Source organism: Ictalurus punctatus, chromosome 14 (assembly GCF_001660625.3).
Source record: "Ictalurus punctatus breed USDA103 chromosome 14, Coco_2.0, whole genome shotgun sequence".
Taxonomy (NCBI): Eukaryota; Metazoa; Chordata; class Actinopteri; order Siluriformes; family Ictaluridae; genus Ictalurus; species Ictalurus punctatus.
The window spans coordinates 11,818,486-11,839,668 of record NC_030429.2 but is presented as its reverse complement, the minus strand read 5'-3'; the positions used below and the strand labels follow the sequence as shown (position 1 = coordinate 11,839,668).

Here is a 21,183-nt window from a genome sequence, read left to right as displayed (position 1 = left end):
TGGTTATTTTACTCCCAGAGCTTGATGTTATAAGAGATGTTATAAGTATTCCATTAGTAAGTTACTATTAAATGTTTATTTCATGTAGATTATATATTTTCCTAACACAATGGCCTCTAACCTGTACTCACAGAACCTGATGCTGCAAGTGACCTCAGTGTAACTGAAATTACAACAAGTTCATTGTTTGTGAACTGGACTGAACCAATAGGAGAAAGATCTATCTTTAAAGTACAGTGGAGTAATGACAGCATCACTTTGAATTCAACAACCTCAAACACATTCTTTAACATTACTAATCTGAATCCTGGAGTCAATTACACCATCCTGATATCTGCTGTTGCTGCAGACAATATAACAGAAGGAGAAACAGTTGGTCTTTCAGTCTATACAAGTATGTTTTAGAGAATCGTGTTCTCATTTGATGACAAACTTAATTTCTGAACAAAGTTTATGTTAATCTACTTCTTTTGCCTTCACAGAGCCTGATACTGTTAGCAATCTCACAGTAGTTAATGTTACAACCTCCTCTATATTACTGCACTGGACTGAGGCAATGGGCAAAATCTCCCATTATGTAATCCAACATGAGAATTTCAGTACAACAATCAATAAGACTACTGAAATCACTGGGATTAACATAACTAATCTGACTCCTGGAGTGCAGTACACATTCAAAGTGTTTGCAGTTGCTGCAGATAATAAAACAGAAGGAAATTACAGCTGCATTTCAGCCTACACAAGTAAGTCGTAACTTAGAAATATTGACTGAATATCATAAATAATTTGGTATTTGGACTGTATGGTGGTGCAGCAGGTAGCTTTGCATAATATCCACAGTTCCATGCTGTGTTCAGGTTACTGTCTGTTTAGAGGTTTTATACATGTTCTCCATGTATCTGTGTGGATATTTTCATGTTTCCCTTTTTAGTGCCACCTCCCAAAACCACGCTAGTGGGTTGGCTGGCTAATTTAAATTGCCCCTGTGTGTGAATGTCTGTGTTCCCCCTGATGGACTGGCATCAGATCTAGAGTGTATTCCCATCCTGTGCCCAATGTCCTCGGCATAGGCTTTGGATTCACTGCAACCCTGTCCAGGATAACATACTCATTGAAGAAGAGTCGATCCATGAAATTTGTAATTAGCTTTTTGTTTCATGTAGATTTTTGTGGTTTTCTAACACAATGGCCTCTAACCTGTACTCACAGAACCTGATGCTGCAAGTGACCTCAGTGTAACTGAAATTACAACAAGCTCATTGCTTGTGAACTGGACTGAACCAATAGGAGAAAGATCTATCTTTAAAGTACAGTGGAGTAATGACAGCATCACTTTGAATTCAACAACCTCAAACAGGTTCTTTAACATTACTAATCTCAATCCTGGAGTCAATTACACCATCCTGATATCTGCTGTTGCTGCAGACAATATAACAGAAGGAGAAGCAGTTGGTCTTTCAGTCTATACAAGTATGTTTTAGAGAATTGTGTTCTCATTTGATGACAAACTTAATTTCTGAACAAAGTTTATGTTAATCTACTTCTTTTGCCTTCACAGAGCCTGATACTGTTAGCAATCTCACAGTAGTTAATGTTACAACCTCCTCTATATTACTGAACTGGACTGAGGCAATGGGCAAAATCTCCCATTATGTAATCCAACATGAGAATTTCAGTTCAACAATCAATAAGACTACTGAAATCACTGGGATTAACATAACTAATCTGACTCCTGGAGTGCAGTACACATTCAAAGTGTTTGCAGTTGCTGCAGATAATAAAACAGAAGGAAATTACAGCTGCATTTCAGCCTACACAAGTAAGTCGTAACTTAGAAATATTGACTGAATATCATAAGTAATTTGGTATTTGGACTGTATGGTGGTGCAGCAGGTAGCTTTGCATGATGTCCACAGTTCCATGCTGTGTTCAGGTTGCTGTCTGTTTAGAGTTTCTATAAATGTACTCCATGTACCTGTGTGGTTATTTTACTCCCAGAGCTTGATGTTATAAGAGATGTTATAAGTATTCCATTAGTAAGTTACCATTAAATGTTTATTTCATGTAGATTATATATTTTCCTAACACAATGGCCTCTAACCTGTACTCACAGAACCTGATGCTGCAAGTGACCTCAGTGTAACTGAAATTACAACAAGTTCATTGTTTGTGAACTGGACTGAACCAATAGGAGAAAGATCTATCTTTAAAGTACAGTGGAGTAATGACAGCATCACTTTGAATTCAACAACCTCAAACACATTCTTTAACATTACTAATCTCAATCCTGGAGTCAATTACACCATCCTGATATCTGCTGTTGCTGCAGACAATATAACAGAAGGAGAAACAGTTGGTCTTTCAGTCTATACAAGTATGTTTTAGAGAATCGTGTTCTCATTTGATGACAAACTTAATTTCTGAACAAAGTTTATGTTAATCTACTTCTTTTGCCTTCACAGAGCCTGATACTGTTAGCAATCTCACAGTAGTTAATGTTACAACCTCCTCTATATTACTGCACTGGACTGAGGCAATGGGCAAAATCTCCCATTATGTAATCCAACATGAGAATTTCAGTACAACAATCAATAAGACTACTGAAATCACTGGGATTAACATAACTAATCTGACTCCTGGAGTGCAGTACACATTCAAAGTGTTTGCAGTTGCTGCAGATAATAAAACAGAAGGAAATTACAGCTGCATTTCAGCCTACACAAGTAAGTCGTAACTTAGAAATATTGACTGAATATCATAAATAATTTGGTATTTGGACTGTATGGTGGTGCAGCAGGTAGCTTTGCATAATATCCACAGTTCCATGCTGTGTTCAGGTTACTGTCTGTTTAGAGGTTTTATACATGTTCTCCATGTATCTGTGTGGATATTTTCATGTTTCCCTTTTTAGTGCCACCTCCCAAAACCACGCTAGTGGGTTGGCTGGCTAATTTAAATTGCCCCTGTGTGTGAATGTCTGTGTTCCCCCTGATGGACTGGCAATAGATCTAGAGTGTATTCCCATCTTGTGCCCAATGTCCTCGGCATAGGCTTTGGATTCACTGCAACCCTGTCCAGGATAACATACTCATTGAAGAAGAGTCGATCCATGAAATTTGTAATTAGCTTTTTGTTTCATGTAGATTTTTGTGGTTTTCTAACACAATGGCCTCTAACCTGTACTCACAGAACCTGATGCTGCAAGTGACCTCAGTGTAACTGAAATTACAACAAGCTCATTGCTTGTGAACTGGACTGAACCAATAGGAGAAAGATCTATCTTTAAAGTACAGTGGAGTAATGACAGCATCACTTTGAATTCAACAACCTCAAACAGGTTCTTTAACATTACTAATCTCAATCCTGGAGTCAATTACACCATCCTGATATCTGCTGTTGCTGCAGACAATATAACAGAAGGAGAAGCAGTTGGTCTTTCAGTCTATACAAGTATGTTTTAGAGAATTGTGTTCTCATTTGATGACAAACTTAATTTCTGAACAAAGTTTATGTTAATCTACTTCTTTTGCCTTCACAGAGCCTGATACTGTTAGCAATCTCACAGTAGTTAATGTTACAACCTCCTCTATATTACTGAACTGGACTGAGGCAATGGGCAAAATCTCCCATTATGTAATCCAACATGAGAATTTCAGTTCAACAATCAATAAGACTACTGAAATCACTGGGATTAACATAACTAATCTGACTCCTGGAGTGCAGTACACATTCAAAGTGTTTGCAGTTGCTGCAGATAATAAAACAGAAGGAAATTACAGCTGCATTTCAGCCTACACAAGTAAGTCGTAACTTAGAAATATTGACTGAATATCATAAGTAATTTGGTATTTGGACTGTATGGTGGTGCAGCAGGTAGCTTTGCATGATGTCCACAGTTCCATGCTGTGTTCAGGTTGCTGTCTGTTTAGAGTTTCTATAAATGTACTCCATGTACCTGTGTGGTTATTTTACTCCCAGAGCTTGATGTTATAAGAGATGTTATAAGTATTCCATTAGTAAGTTACTATTAAATGTTTATTTCATGTAGATTATATATTTTCCTAACACAATGGCCTCTAACCTGTACTCACAGAACCTGATGCTGCAAGTGACCTCAGTGTAACTGAAATTACAACAAGTTCATTGTTTGTGAACTGGACTGAACCAATAGGAGAAAGATCTATCTTTAAAGTACAGTGGAGTAATGACAGCATCACTTTGAATTCAACAACCTCAAACACATTCTTTAACATTACTAATCTCAATCCTGGAGTCAATTACACCATCCTGATATCTGCTGTTGCTGCAGACAATATAACAGAAGGAGAAACAGTTGGTCTTTCAGTCTATACAAGTATGTTTTAGAGAATCGTGTTCTCATTTGATGACAAACTTAATTTCTGAACAAAGTTTATGTTAATCTACTTCTTTTGCCTTCACAGAGCCTGATACTGTTAGCAATCTCACAGTAGTTAATGTTACAACCTCCTCTATATTACTGCACTGGACTGAGGCAATGGGCAAAATCTCCCATTATGTAATCCAACATGAGAATTTCAGTACAACAATCAATAAGACTACTGAAATCACTGGGATTAACATAACTAATCTGACTCCTGGAGTGCAGTACACATTCAAAGTGTTTGCAGTTGCTGCAGATAATAAAACAGAAGGAAATTACAGCTGCATTTCAGCCTACACAAGTAAGTCGTAACTTAGAAATATTGACTGAATATCATAAATAATTTGGTATTTGGACTGTATGGTGGTGCAGCAGGTAGCTTTGCATAATATCCACAGTTCCATGCTGTGTTCAGGTTACTGTCTGTTTAGAGGTTTTATACATGTTCTCCATGTATCTGTGTGGATATTTTCATGTTTCCCTTTTTAGTGCCACCTCCCAAAACCACGCTAGTGGGTTGGCTGGCTAATTTAAATTGCCCCTGTATGTGAATGTCTGTGTTCCCCCTGATGGACTGGCATCAGATCTAGAGTGTATTCCCATCCTGTGCCCAATGTCCTCGGCATAGGCTTTGGATTCACTGCAACCCTGTCCAGGATAACATACTCATTGAAGAAGAGTCGATCCATGAAATTTGTAATTAGCTTTTTGTTTCATGTAGATTTTTGTGGTTTTCTAACACAATGGCCTCTAACCTGTACTCACAGAACCTGATGCTGCAAGTGACCTCAGTGTAACTGAAATTACAACAAGCTCATTGCTTGTGAACTGGACTGAACCAATAGGAGAAAGATCTATCTTTAAAGTACAGTGGAGTAATGACAGCATCACTTTGAATTCAACAACCTCAAACAGGTTCTTTAACATTACTAATCTCAATCCTGGAGTCAATTACACCATCCTGATATCTGCTGTTGCTGCAGACAATATAACAGAAGGAGAAGCAGTTGGTCTTTCAGTCTATACAAGTATGTTTTAGAGAATTGTGTTCTCATTTGATGACAAACTTAATTTCTGAACAAAGTTTATGTTAATCTACTTCTTTTGCCTTCACAGAGCCTGATACTGTTAGCAATCTCACAGTAGTTAATGTTACAACCTCCTCTATATTACTGCACTGGACTGAGGCAATGGGCAAAATCTCCCATTATGTAATCCAACATGAGAATTTCAGTACAACAATCAATAAGACTACTGAAATCACTGGGATTAACATAACTAATCTGACTCCTGGAGTGCAGTACACATTCAAAGTGTTTGCAGTTGCTGCAGATAATAAAACAGAAGGAAATTACAGCTGCATTTCAGCCTACACAAGTAAGTCGTAACTTAGAAATATTGACTGAATATCATAAATAATTTGGTATTTGGACTGTATGGTGGTGCAGCAGGTAGCTTTGCATAATATCCACAGTTCCATGCTGTGTTCAGGTTACTGTCTGTTTAGAGGTTTTATACATGTTCTCCATGTATCTGTGTGGATATTTTCATGTTTCCCTTTTTAGTGCCACCTCCCAAAACCACGCTAGTGGGTTGGCTGGCTAATTTAAATTGCCCCTGTGTGTGAATGTCTGTGTTCCCCCTGATGGACTGGCATCAGATCTAGAGTGTATTCCCATCCTGTGCCCAATGTCCTCGGCATAGGCTTTGGATTCACTGCAACCCTGTCCAGGATAACATACTCATTGAAGAAGAGTCGATCCATGAAATTTGTAATTAGCTTTTTGTTTCATGTAGATTTTTGTGGTTTTCTAACACAATGGCCTCTAACCTGTACTCACAGAACCTGATGCTGCAAGTGACCTCAGTGTAACTGAAATTACAACAAGCTCATTGCTTGTGAACTGGACTGAACCAATAGGAGAAAGATCTATCTTTAAAGTACAGTGGAGTAATGACAGCATCACTTTGAATTCAACAACCTCAAACAGGTTCTTTAACATTACTAATCTCAATCCTGGAGTCAATTACACCATCCTGATATCTGCTGTTGCTGCAGACAATATAACAGAAGGAGAAGCAGTTGGTCTTTCAGTCTATACAAGTATGTTTTAGAGAATCGTGTTCTCATTTGATGACAAACTTAATTTCTGAACAAAGTTTATGTTAATCTACTTCTTTTGCCTTCACAGAGCCTGATACTGTTAGCAATCTCACAGTAGTTAATGTTGCAACCTCCTCTATATTACTGCACTGGACTGAGGCAATGGGCAAAATCTCCCATTATGTAATCCAACATGAGAATTTCAGTACAACAATCAATAAGACTACTGAAATCACTGGGATTAACATAACTAATCTGACTCCTGGAGTGCAGTACACATTCAAAGTGTTTGCAGTTGCTGCAGATAATAAAACAGAAGGAAATTACAGCTGCATTTCAGCCTACACAAGTAAGTCGTAACTTAGAAATATTGACTGAATATCATAAATAATTTGGTATTTGGACTGTATGGTGGTGCAGCAGGTAGCTTTGCATAATATCCACAGTTCCATGCTGTGTTCAGGTTACTGTCTGTTTAGAGGTTTTATACATGTTCTCCATGTATCTGTGTGGATATTTTCATGTTTCCCTTTTTAGTGCCACCTCCCAAAACCACGCTAGTGGGTTGGCTGGCTAATTTAAATTGCCCCTGTGTGTGAATGTCTGTGTTCCCCCTGATGGACTGGCATCAGATCTAGAGTGTATTCCCATCCTGTGCCCAATGTCCTCGGCATAGGCTTTGGATTCACTGCAACCCTGTCCAGGATAACATACTCATTGAAGAAGAGTCGATCCATGAAATTTGTAATTAGCTTTTTGTTTCATGTAGATTTTTGTGGTTTTCTAACACAATGGCCTCTAACCTGTACTCACAGAACCTGATGCTGCAAGTGACCTCAGTGTAACTGAAATTACAACAAGCTCATTGCTTGTGAACTGGACTGAACCAATAGGAGAAAGATCTATCTTTAAAGTACAGTGGAGTAATGACAGCATCACTTTGAATTCAACAACCTCAAACAGGTTCTTTAACATTACTAATCTCAATCCTGGAGTCAATTACACCATCCTGATATCTGCTGTTGCTGCAGACAATATAACAGAAGGAGAAGCAGTTGGTCTTTCAGTCTATACAAGTATGTTTTAGAGAATTGTGTTCTCATTTGATGACAAACTTAATTTCTGAACAAAGTTTATGTTAATCTACTTCTTTTGCCTTCACAGAGCCTGATACTGTTAGCAATCTCACAGTAGTTAATGTTACAACCTCCTCTATATTACTGAACTGGACTGAGGCAATGGGCAAAATCTCCCATTATGTAATCCAACATGAGAATTTCAGTTCAACAATCAATAAGACTACTGAAATCACTGGGATTAACATAACTAATCTGACTCCTGGAGTGCAGTACACATTCAAAGTGTTTGCAGTTGCTGCAGATAATAAAACAGAAGGAAATTACAGCTGCATTTCAGCCTACACAAGTAAGTCGTAACTTAGAAATATTGACTGAATATCATAAGTAATTTGGTATTTGGACTGTATGGTGGTGCAGCAGGTAGCTTTGCATGATGTCCACAGTTCCATGCTGTGTTCAGGTTGCTGTCTGTTTAGAGTTTCTATAAATGTACTCCATGTACCTGTGTGGTTATTTTACTCCCAGAGCTTGATGTTATAAGAGATGTTATAAGTATTCCATTAGTAAATTACTATTAAATGTTTATTTCATGTAGATTATATATTTTCCTAACACAATGGCTTCTAACCTGTACTCACAGAACCTGATGCTGCAAGTGACCTCAGTGTAACTGAAATTACAACAAGTTCATTGTTTGTGAACTGGACTGAACCAATAGGAGAAAGATCTATCTTTAAAGTACAGTGGAGTAATGACAGCATCACTTTGAATTCAACAACCTCAAACACATTCTTTAACATTATTAATCTCAATCCTGGAGTCAATTACACCATCCTGATATCTGCTGTTGCTGCAGACAATATAACAGAAGGAGAAGCAGTTGGTCTTTCAGTCTATACAAGTATGTTTTAGAGAATCGTGTTCTCATTTGATGACAAACTTAATTTCTGAACAAAGTTTATGTTAATCTACTTCTTTTGCCTTCACAGAGCCTGATACTGTTAGCAATCTCACGGTAGTTAATGTTACAACCTCCTCTATATTACTGCACTGGACTGAGGCAATGGGCAAAATCTCCCATTATGTAATCCAACATGAGAATTTCAGTACAACAATCAATAAGACTACTGAAATCACTGGGATTAACATAACTAATCTGACTCCTGGAGTGCAGTACACATTCAAAGTGTTTGCAGTTGCTGCAGATAATAAAACAGAAGGAAATTACAGCTGCATTTCAGCCTACACAAGTAAGTCGTAACTTAGAAATATTGACTGAATATCATAAATAATTTGGTATTTGGACTGTATGGTGGTGCAGCAGGTAGCTTTGCATAATATCCACAGTTCCATGCTGTGTTCAGGTTACTGTCTGTTTAGAGGTTTTATACATGTTCTCCATGTATCTGTGTGGATATTTTCATGTTTCCCTTTTTAGTGCCACCTCCCAAAACCACGCTAGTGGGTTGGCTGGCTAATTTAAATTGCCCCTGTGTGTGAATGTCTGTGTTCCCCCTGATGGACTGGCATCAGATCTAGAGTGTATTCCCATCCTGTGCCCAATGTCCTCGGCATAGGCTTTGGATTCACTGCAACCCTGTCCAGGATAACATACTCATTGAAGAAGAGTCGATCCATGAAATTTGTAATTAGCTTTTTGTTTCATGTAGATTTTTGTGGTTTTCTAACACAATGGCCTCTAACCTGTACTCACAGAACCTGATGCTGCAAGTGACCTCAGTGTAACTGAAATTACAACAAGCTCATTGCTTGTGAACTGGACTGAACCAATAGGAGAAAGATCTATCTTTAAAGTACAGTGGAGTAATGACAGCATCACTTTGAATTCAACAACCTCAAACAGGTTCTTTAACATTACTAATCTCAATCCTGGAGTCAATTACACCATCCTGATATCTGCTGTTGCTGCAGACAATATAACAGAAGGAGAAGCAGTTGGTCTTTCAGTCTATACAAGTATGTTTTAGAGAATTGTGTTCTCATTTGATGACAAACTTAATTTCTGAACAAAGTTTATGTTAATCTACTTCTTTTGCCTTCACAGAGCCTGATACTGTTAGCAATCTCACAGTAGTTAATGTTACAACCTCCTCTATATTACTGAACTGGACTGAGGCAATGGGCAAAATCTCCCATTATGTAATCCAACATGAGAATTTCAGTTCAACAATCAATAAGACTACTGAAATCACTGGGATTAACATAACTAATCTGACTCCTGGAGTGCAGTACACATTCAAAGTGTTTGCAGTTGCTGCAGATAATAAAACAGAAGGAAATTACAGCTGCATTTCAGCCTACACAAGTAAGTCGTAACTTAGAAATATTGACTGAATATCATAAGTAATTTGGTATTTGGACTGTATGGTGGTGCAGCAGGTAGCTTTGCATGATGTCCACAGTTCCATGCTGTGTTCAGGTTGCTGTCTGTTTAGAGTTTCTATAAATGTACTCCATGTACCTGTGTGGTTATTTTACTCCCAGAGCTTGATGTTATAAGAGATGTTATAAGTATTCCATTAGTAAGTTACTATTAAATGTTTATTTCATGTAGATTATATATTTTCCTAACACAATGGCCTCTAACCTGTACTCACAGAACCTGATGCTGCAAGTGACCTCAGTGTAACTGAAATTACAACAAGTTCATTGTTTGTGAACTGGACTGAACCAATAGGAGAAAGATCTATCTTTAAAGTACAGTGGAGTAATGACAGCATCACTTTGAATTCAACAACCTCAAACACATTCTTTAACATTACTAATCTGAATCCTGGAGTCAATTACACCATCCTGATATCTGCTGTTGCTGCAGACAATATAACAGAAGGAGAAACAGTTGGTCTTTCAGTCTATACAAGTATGTTTTAGAGAATCGTGTTCTCATTTGATGACAATCTTAATTTCTGAACAAAGTTTATGTTAATCTACTTCTTTTGCCTTCACAGAGCCTGATACTGTTAGCAATCTCACAGTAGTTAATGTTACAACCTCCTCTATATTACTGCACTGGACTGAGGCAATGGGCAAAATCTCCCATTATGTAATCCAACATGAGAATTTCAGTACAACAATCAATAAGACTACTGAAATCACTGGGATTAACATAACTAATCTGACTCCTGGAGTGCAGTACACATTCAAAGTGTTTGCAGTTGCTGCAGATAATAAAACAGAAGGAAATTACAGCTGCATTTCAGCCTACACAAGTAAGTCGTAACTTAGAAATATTGACTGAATATCATAAATAATTTGGTATTTGGACTGTATGGTGGTGCAGCAGGTAGCTTTGCATAATATCCACAGTTCCATGCTGTGTTCAGGTTACTGTCTGTTTAGAGGTTTTATACATGTTCTCCATGTATCTGTGTGGATATTTTCATGTTTCCCTTTTTAGTGCCACCTCCCAAAACCACGCTAGTGGGTTGGCTGGCTAATTTAAATTGCCCCTGTGTGTGAATGTCTGTGTTCCCCCTGATGGACTGGCATCAGATCTAGAGTGTATTCCCATCCTGTGCCCAATGTCCTCGGCATAGGCTTTGGATTCACTGCAACCCTGTCCAGGATAACATACTCATTGAAGAAGAGTCGATCCATGAAATTTGTAATTAGCTTTTTGTTTCATGTAGATTTTTGTGGTTTTCTAACACAATGGCCTCTAACCTGTACTCACAGAACCTGATGCTGCAAGTGACCTCAGTGTAACTGAAATTACAACAAGCTCATTGCTTGTGAACTGGACTGAACCAATAGGAGAAAGATCTATCTTTAAAGTACAGTGGAGTAATGACAGCATCACTTTGAATTCAACAACCTCAAACAGGTTCTTTAACATTACTAATCTCAATCCTGGAGTCAATTACACCATCCTGATATCTGCTGTTGCTGCAGACAATATAACAGAAGGAGAAGCAGTTGGTCTTTCAGTCTATACAAGTATGTTTTAGAGAATTGTGTTCTCATTTGATGACAAACTTAATTTCTGAACAAAGTTTATGTTAATCTACTTCTTTTGCCTTCACAGAGCCTGATACTGTTAGCAATCTCACAGTAGTTAATGTTACAACCTCCTCTATATTACTGAACTGGACTGAGGCAATGGGCAAAATCTCCCATTATGTAATCCAACATGAGAATTTCAGTTCAACAATCAATAAGACTACTGAAATCACTGGGATTAACATAACTAATCTGACTCCTGGAGTGCAGTACACATTCAAAGTGTTTGCAGTTGCTGCAGATAATAAAACAGAAGGAAATTACAGCTGCATTTCAGCCTACACAAGTAAGTCGTAACTTAGAAATATTGACTGAATATCATAAGTAATTTGGTATTTGGACTGTATGGTGGTGCAGCAGGTAGCTTTGCATGATGTCCACAGTTCCATGCTGTGTTCAGGTTGCTGTCTGTTTAGAGTTTCTATAAATGTACTCCATGTACCTGTGTGGTTATTTTACTCCCAGAGCTTGATGTTATAAGAGATGTTATAAGTATTCCATTAGTAAGTTACCATTAAATGTTTATTTCATGTAGATTATATATTTTCCTAACACAATGGCCTCTAACCTGTACTCACAGAACCTGATGCTGCAAGTGACCTCAGTGTAACTGAAATTACAACAAGTTCATTGTTTGTGAACTGGACTGAACCAATAGGAGAAAGATCTATCTTTAAAGTACAGTGGAGTAATGACAGCATCACTTTGAATTCAACAACCTCAAACACATTCTTTAACATTACTAATCTCAATCCTGGAGTCAATTACACCATCCTGATATCTGCTGTTGCTGCAGACAATATAACAGAAGGAGAAACAGTTGGTCTTTCAGTCTATACAAGTATGTTTTAGAGAATCGTGTTCTCATTTGATGACAAACTTAATTTCTGAACAAAGTTTATGTTAATCTACTTCTTTTGCCTTCACAGAGCCTGATACTGTTAGCAATCTCACAGTAGTTAATGTTACAACCTCCTCTATATTACTGCACTGGACTGAGGCAATGGGCAAAATCTCCCATTATGTAATCCAACATGAGAATTTCAGTACAACAATCAATAAGACTACTGAAATCACTGGGATTAACATAACTAATCTGACTCCTGGAGTACAGTACACATTCAAAGTGTTTGCAGTTGCTGCAGATAATAAAACAGAAGGAAATTACAGCTGCATTTCAGCCTACACAAGTAAGTCGTAACTTAGAAATATTGACTGAATATCATAAATAATTTGGTATTTGGACTGTATGGTGGTGCAGCAGGTAGCTTTGCATAATATCCACAGTTCCATGCTGTGTTCAGGTTACTGTCTGTTTAGAGGTTTTATACATGTTCTCCATGTATCTGTGTGGATATTTTCATGTTTCCCTTTTTAGTGCCACCTCCCAAAACCACGCTAGTGGGTTGGCTGGCTAATTTAAATTGCCCCTGTGTGTGAATGTCTGTGTTCCCCCTGATGGACTGGCATCAGATCTAGAGTGTATTCCCATCCTGTGCCCAATGTCCTCGGCATAGGCTTTGGATTCACTGCAACCCTGTCCAGGATAACATACTCATTGAAGAAGAGTCGATCCATGAAATTTGTAATTAGCTTTTTGTTTCATGTAGATTTTTGTGGTTTTCTAACACAATGGCCTCTAACCTGTACTCACAGAACCTGATGCTGCAAGTGACCTCAGTGTAACTGAAATTACAACAAGCTCATTGCTTGTGAACTGGACTGAACCAATAGGAGAAAGATCTATCTTTAAAGTACAGTGGAGTAATGACAGCATCACTTTGAATTCAACAACCTCAAACAGGTTCTTTAACATTACTAATCTCAATCCTGGAGTCAATTACACCATCCTGATATCTGCTGTTGCTGCAGACAATATAACAGAAGGAGAAGCAGTTGGTCTTTCAGTCTATACAAGTATGTTTTAGAGAATTGTGTTCTCATTTGATGACAAACTTAATTTCTGAACAAAGTTTATGTTAATCTACTTCTTTTGCCTTCACAGAGCCTGATACTGTTAGCAATCTCACAGTAGTTAATGTTACAACCTCCTCTATATTACTGCACTGGACTGAGGCAATGGGCAAAATCTCCCATTATGTAATCCAACATGAGAATTTCAGTACAACAATCAATAAGACTACTGAAATCACTGGGATTAACATAACTAATCTGACTCCTGGAGTGCAGTACACATTCAAAGTGTTTGCAGTTGCTGCAGATAATAAAACAGAAGGAAATTACAGCTGCATTTCAGCCTACACAAGTAAGTCGTAACTTAGAAATATTGACTGAATATCATAAATAATTTGGTATTTGGACTGTATGGTGGTGCAGCAGGTAGCTTTGCATAATATCCACAGTTCCATGCTGTGTTCAGGTTACTGTCTGTTTAGAGGTTTTATACATGTTCTCCATGTATCTGTGTGGATATTTTCATGTTTCCCTTTTTAGTGCCACCTCCCAAAACCACGCTAGTGGGTTGGCTGGCTAATTTAAATTGCCCCTGTGTGTGAATGTCTGTGTTCCCCCTGATGGACTGGCATCAGATCTAGAGTGTATTCCCATCCTGTGCCCAATGTCCTCGGCATAGGCTTTGGATTCACTGCAACCCTGTCCAGGATAACATACTCATTGAAGAAGAGTCGATCCATGAAATTTGTAATTAGCTTTTTGTTTCATGTAGATTTTTGTGGTTTTCTAACACAATGGCCTCTAACCTGTACTCACAGAACCTGATGCTGCAAGTGACCTCAGTGTAACTGAAATTACAACAAGCTCATTGCTTGTGAACTGGACTGAACCAATAGGAGAAAGATCTATCTTTAAAGTACAGTGGAGTAATGACAGCATCACTTTGAATTCAACAACCTCAAACAGGTTCTTTAACATTACTAATCTCAATCCTGGAGTCAATTACACCATCCTGATATCTGCTGTTGCTGCAGACAATATAACAGAAGGAGAAGCAGTTGGTCTTTCAGTCTATACAAGTATGTTTTAGAGAATTGTGTTCTCATTTGATGACAAACTTAATTTCTGAACAAAGTTTATGTTAATCTACTTCTTTTGCCTTCACAGAGCCTGATACTGTTAGCAATCTCACAGTAGTTAATGTTACAACCTCCTCTATATTACTGAACTGGACTGAGGCAATGGGCAAAATCTCCCATTATGTAATCCAACATGAGAATTTCAGTTCAACAATCAATAAGACTACTGAAATCACTGGGATTAACATAACTAATCTGACTCCTGGAGTGCAGTACACATTCAAAGTGTTTGCAGTTGCTGCAGATAATAAAACAGAAGGAAATTACAGCTGCATTTCAGCCTACACAAGTAAGTCGTAACTTAGAAATATTGACTGAATATCATAAGTAATTTGGTATTTGGACTGTATGGTGGTGCAGCAGGTAGCTTTGCATGATGTCCACAGTTCCATGCTGTGTTCAGGTTGCTGTCTGTTTAGAGTTTCTATAAATGTACTCCATGTACCTGTGTGGTTATTTTACTCCCAGAGCTTGATGTTATAAGAGATGTTATAAGTATTCCATTAGTAAATTACTATTAAATGTTTATTTCATGTAGATTATATATTTTCCTAACACAATGGCTTCTAACCTGTACTCACAGAACCTGATGCTGCAAGTGACCTCAGTGTAACTGAAATTACAACAAGTTCATTGTTTGTGAACTGGACTGAACCAATAGGAGAAAGATCTATCTTTAAAGTACAGTGGAGTAATGACAGCATCACTTTGAATTCAACAACCTCAAACACATTCTTTAACATTATTAATCTCAATCCTGGAGTCAATTACACCATCCTGATATCTGCTGTTGCTGCAGACAATATAACAGAAGGAGAAGCAGTTGGTCTTTCAGTCTATACAAGTATGTTTTAGAGAATCGTGTTCTCATTTGATGACAAACTTAATTTCTGAACAAAGTTTATGTTAATCTACTTCTTTTGCCTTCACAGAGCCTGATACTGTTAGCAATCTCACAGTAGTTAATGTTGCAACCTCCTCTATATTACTGCACTGGACTGAGGCAATGGGCAAAATCTCCCATTATGTAATCCAACATGAGAATTTCAGTACAACAATCAATAAGACTACTGAAATCACTGGGATTAACATAACTAATCTGACTCCTGGAGTGCAGTACACATTCAAAGTGTTTGCAGTTGCTGCAGATAATAAAACAGAAGGAAATTACAGCTGCATTTCAGCCTACACAAGTAAGTCGTAACTTAGAAATATTGACTGAATATCATAAATAATTTGGTATTTGGACTGTATGGTGGTGCAGCAGGTAGCTTTGCATAATATCCACAGTTCCATGCTGTGTTCAGGTTACTGTCTGTTTAGAGGTTTTATACATGTTCTCCATGTATCTGTGTGGATATTTTCATGTTTCCCTTTTTAGTGCCACCTCCCAAAACCACGCTAGTGGGTTGGCTGGCTAATTTAAATTGCCCCTGTGTGTGAATGTCTGTGTTCCCCCTGATGGACTGGCATCAGATCTAGAGTGTATTCCCATCCTGTGCCCAATGTCCTCGGCATAGGCTTTGGATTCACTGCAACCCTGTCCAGGATAACATACTCATTGAAGAAGAGTCGATCCATGAAATTTGTAATTAGCTTTTTGTTTCATGTAGATTTTTGTGGTTTTCTAACACAATGGCCTCTAACCTGTACTCACAGAACCTGATGCTGCAAGTGACCTCAGTGTAACTGAAATTACAACAAGCTCATTGCTTGTGAACTGGACTGAACCAATAGGAGAAAGATCTATCTTTAAAGTACAGTGGAGTAATGACAGCATCACTTTGAATTCAACAACCTCAAACAGGTTCTTTAACATTACTAATCTCAATCCTGGAGTCAATTACACCATCCTGATATCTGCTGTTGCTGCAGACAATATAACAGAAGGAGAAGCAGTTGGTCTTTCAGTCTATACAAGTATGTTTTAGAGAATTGTGTTCTCATTTGATGACAAACTTAATTTCTGAACAAAGTTTATGTTAATCTACTTCTTTTGCCTTCACAGAGCCTGATACTGTTAGCAATCTCACAGTAGTTAATGTTACAACCTCCTCTATATTACTGAACTGGACTGAGGCAATGGGCAAAATCTCCCATTATGTAATCCAACATGAGAATTTCAGTTCAACAATCAATAAGACTACTGAAATCACTGGGATTAACATAACTAATCTGACTCCTGGAGTGCAGTACACATTCAAAGTGTTTGCAGTTGCTGCAGATAATAAAACAGAAGGAAATTACAGCTGCATTTCAGCCTACACAAGTAAGTCGTAACTTAGAAATATTGACTGAATATCATAAGTAATTTGGTATTTGGACTGTATGGTGGTGCAGCAGGTAGCTTTGCATGATGTCCACAGTTCCATGCTGTGTTCAGGTTGCTGTCTGTTTAGAGTTTCTATAAATGTACTCCATGTACCTGTGTGGTTATTTTACTCCCAGAGCTTGATGTTATAAGAGATGTTATAAGTATTCCATTAGTAAGTTACTATTAAATGTTTATTTCATGTAGATTATATATTTTCCTAACACAATGGCCTCTAACCTGTACTCACAGAACCTGATGCTGCAAGTGACCTCAGTGTAACTGAAATTACAACAAGTTCATTGTTTGTGAACTGGACTGAACCAATAGGAGAAAGATCTATCTTTAAAGTACAGTGGAGTAATGACAGCATCACTTTGAATTCAACAACCTCAAACACATTCTTTAACATTACTAATCTGAATCCTGGAGTCAATTACACCATCCTGATATCTGCTGTTGCTGCAGACAATATAACAGAAGGAGAAACAGTTGGTCTTTCAGTCTATACAAGTATGTTTTAGAGAATCGTGTTCTCATTTGATGACAATCTTAATTTCTGAACAAAGTTTATGTTAATCTACTTCTTTTGCCTTCACAGAGCCTGATACTGTTAGCAATCTCACAGTAGTTAATGTTACAACCTCCTCTATATTACTGCACTGGACTGAGGCAATGGGCAAAATCTCCCATTATGTAATCCAACATGAGAATTTCAGTACAACAATCAATAAGACTACTGAAATCACTGGGATTAACATAACTAATCTGACTCCTGGAGTGCAGTACACATTCAAAGTGTTTGCAGTTGCTGCAGATAATAAAACAGAAGGAAATTACAGCTGCATTTCAGCCTACACAAGTAAGTCGTAACTTAGAAATATTGACTGAATATCATAAATAATTTGGTATTTGGACTGTATGGTGGTGCAGCAGGTAGCTTTGCATAATATCCACAGTTCCATGCTGTGTTCAGGTTACTGTCTGTTTAGAGGTTTTATACATGTTCTCCATGTATCTGTGTGGATATTTTCATGTTTCCCTTTTTAGTGCCACCTCCCAAAACCACGCTAGTGGGTTGGCTGGCTAATTTAAATTGCCCCTGTGTGTGAATGTCTGTGTTCCCCCTGATGGACTGGCATCAGATCTAGAGTGTATTCCCATCCTGTGCCCAATGTCCTCGGCATAGGCTTTGGATTCACTGCAACCCTGTCCAGGATAACATACTCATTGAAGAAGAGTCGATCCATGAAATTTGTAATTAGCTTTTTGTTTCATGTAGATTTTTGTGGTTTTCTAACACAATGGCCTCTAACCTGTACTCACAGAACCTGATGCTGCAAGTGACCTCAGTGTAACTGAAATTACAACAAGCTCATTGCTTGTGAACTGGACTGAACCAATAGGAGAAAGATCTATCTTTAAAGTACAGTGGAGTAATGACAGCATCACTTTGAATTCAACAACCTCAAACAGGTTCTTTAACATTACTAATCTCAATCCTGGAGTCAATTACACCATCCTGATATCTGCTGTTGCTGCAGACAATATAACAGAAGGAGAAGCAGTTGGTCTTTCAGTCTATACAAGTATGTTTTAGAGAATTGTGTTCTCATTTGATGACAAACTTAATTTCTGAACAAAGTTTATGTTAATCTACTTCTTTTGCCTTCACAGAGCCTGATACTGTTAGCAATCTCACAGTAGTTAATGTTACAACCTCCTCTATATTACTGAACTGGACTGAGGCAATGGGCAAAATCTCCCATTATGTAATCCAACATGAGAATTTCAGTTCAACAATCAATAAGACTACTGAAATCACTGGGATTAACATAACTAATCTGACTCCTGGAGTGCAGTACACATTCAAAATGTTTGCAGTTGCTGCAGATAATAAAACAGAAGGAAATTACAGCTGCATTTCAGCCTACACAAGTAAGTCGTAACTTAGAAATATTGACTGAATATCATAAGTAATTTGGTATTTGGACTGTATGGTGGTGCAGCAGGTAGCTTTGCATGATGTCCACAGTTCCATGCTGTGTTCAGGTTGCTGTCTGTTTAGAGTTTCTATAAATGTACTCCATGTACCTGTGTGGTTATTTTACTCCCAGAGCTTGATGTTATAAGAGATGTTATAAGTATTCCATTAGTAAGTTACTATTAAATGTTTATTTCATGTAGATTATATATTTTCCTAACACAATGGCCTCTAACCTGTACTCACAGAACCTGATGCTGCAAGTGACCTCAGTGTAACTGAAATTACAACAAGTTCATTGTTTGTGAACTGGACTGAACCAATAGGAGAAAGATCTATCTTTAAAGTACAGTGGAGTAATGACAGCATCACTTTGAATTCAACAACCTCAAACACATTCTTTAACATTACTAATCTCAATCCTGGAGTCAATTACACCATCCTGATATCTGCTGTTGCTGCAGACAATATAACAGAAGGAGAAGCAGTTGGTCTTTCAGTCTATACAAGTATGTTTTAGAGAATTGTGTTCTCATTTGATGACAAACTTAATTTCTGAACAAAGTTTATGTTAATCTACTTCTTTTGCCTTCACAGAGCCTGATACTGTTAGCAATCTCACAGTAGTTAATGTTACAACCTCCTCTATATTACTGAACTGGACTGAGGCAATGGGCAAAATCTCCCATTATGTAATCCAACATGAGAATTTCAGTTCAACAATCAATAAGACTACTGAAATCACTGGGATTAACATAACTAATCTGACTCCTGGAGTGCAGTACACATTCAAAGTGTTTGCAGTTGCTGCAGATAATAAAACAGAAGGAAATTACAGCTGCATTTCAGCCTACACAAGTAAGACGTAACTTAGAAATATTGACTGAATATCATAAGTAATTTGGTATTTGGACTGTATGGTGGTGCAGCAGGTAGCTTTGCATGATGTCCACAGTTCCATGCTGTGTTCAGGTTACTGTCTGTTTAGAGGTTTTATACATGTTCTCCATGTATCTTTGTGGTTATTTCCACAAGGTTGTTTTCTTAACAACCTTGGTGAGCAGAAAAACGTTTCATCATGCAAAAAAAAAAAAAAAAAACATGAAACCTTGAGGTGGATGGGCTTCAACAGCAGAATACCACATCAAGGTCCCCTCCTGTGAGCTAAGAACAGGAATCTGAGGCTATCATGGGCACAGATTCACTGAAATTGAACAGTTGTAGACAAATATAAACACCTGTTATTTTTCCAGTCTTCAACTGCCCAGTTTTAGTGAGTCAGTTCTCCACTGATTTTCTCATCAACAAGGTGTTTCTGCCTGCAGACCCTCCGCTCAAAGGATATATATATATATATATATATATATATATATATATATATATATTATTTTTGCACCATTTTGTATAAACCCTAGCCAGATAGTGTTGTGTGTGAAAACCCCAGGAGATCAGCATTTTCTGAAATATTTAAACCAGCCCATCTGATACCGACATCCATGCCACTATCAAAGTCACAGAGATCACACTTTTCCCCATTCTGATGTTTGATGTGAACAAAACTGAATCTCTTCACCTGTATCTGCATGATTTTATGCATTGTGCTGCTGCCACATGATTGGCTGGTTGGATAATGGCATAAATGAGCAGGTGTATATGTGTACTAATAAAGTATCCAGTGAGTGTATATTTCTTTTCATACATTTATGCCTACATATGTCAGAATGTATATCTGAGTTTTAAGTTGCCACACTGTTCCAGCAGTTATCGATAACAGCTTTAAGGACTCTTTGTGTGTGTGTGTGTGTGTGTGTGTGTGTGTGTGTGTGTCTGTTTATGATTTGCAGACCCAAATGCTGTAACCAATCTCACTGTCTCTAACAAAACTACATCATCTGTGTCTCTAACCTGGAATGAGCCACATGGGAACAGGTCGTACTTTACAGTAAATTGGACTGGTGGCAGTGTGAATATCAGCAGTAACACTTCAAACACGTCTTACACTGTCACTGGTCTGACTGCTGGAGTGAACTACACATTCACTGTTACTGCAGTTGCTGCAGATGGACAAACTGCAGGAGCACCAACTCAAACCTCAGCATTCACAAGTAAGTCCTGTACTTCATATTATTATTCAAAGCTTTAATATCAGAAATGATTATTCAGTGATTTTCTTCTTTTCACACGTAAAATAAATGGATATTGAGTGACAGAATAGGTTCCAACCATTCTG

At 37.8% G+C, this 21,183-nt stretch overlaps 1 protein-coding gene across 1 annotated transcript in view; it reads left to right on the top strand.

Annotated features, from left to right (window-relative positions):
* The window catches only part of LOC108274725 (titin), a 58,128-nt gene that overhangs the window by 19,572 nt on the left and 17,373 nt on the right, over positions 1-21,183 (top strand). Inside the window, exon 16 of the mRNA XM_053685930.1 lies at positions 20,798-21,058. Within this exon, the coding sequence (XP_053541905.1) occupies positions 20,798-21,058 (261 nt within the window). The remainder of the gene's footprint in view (positions 1-20,797; positions 21,059-21,183) is intronic.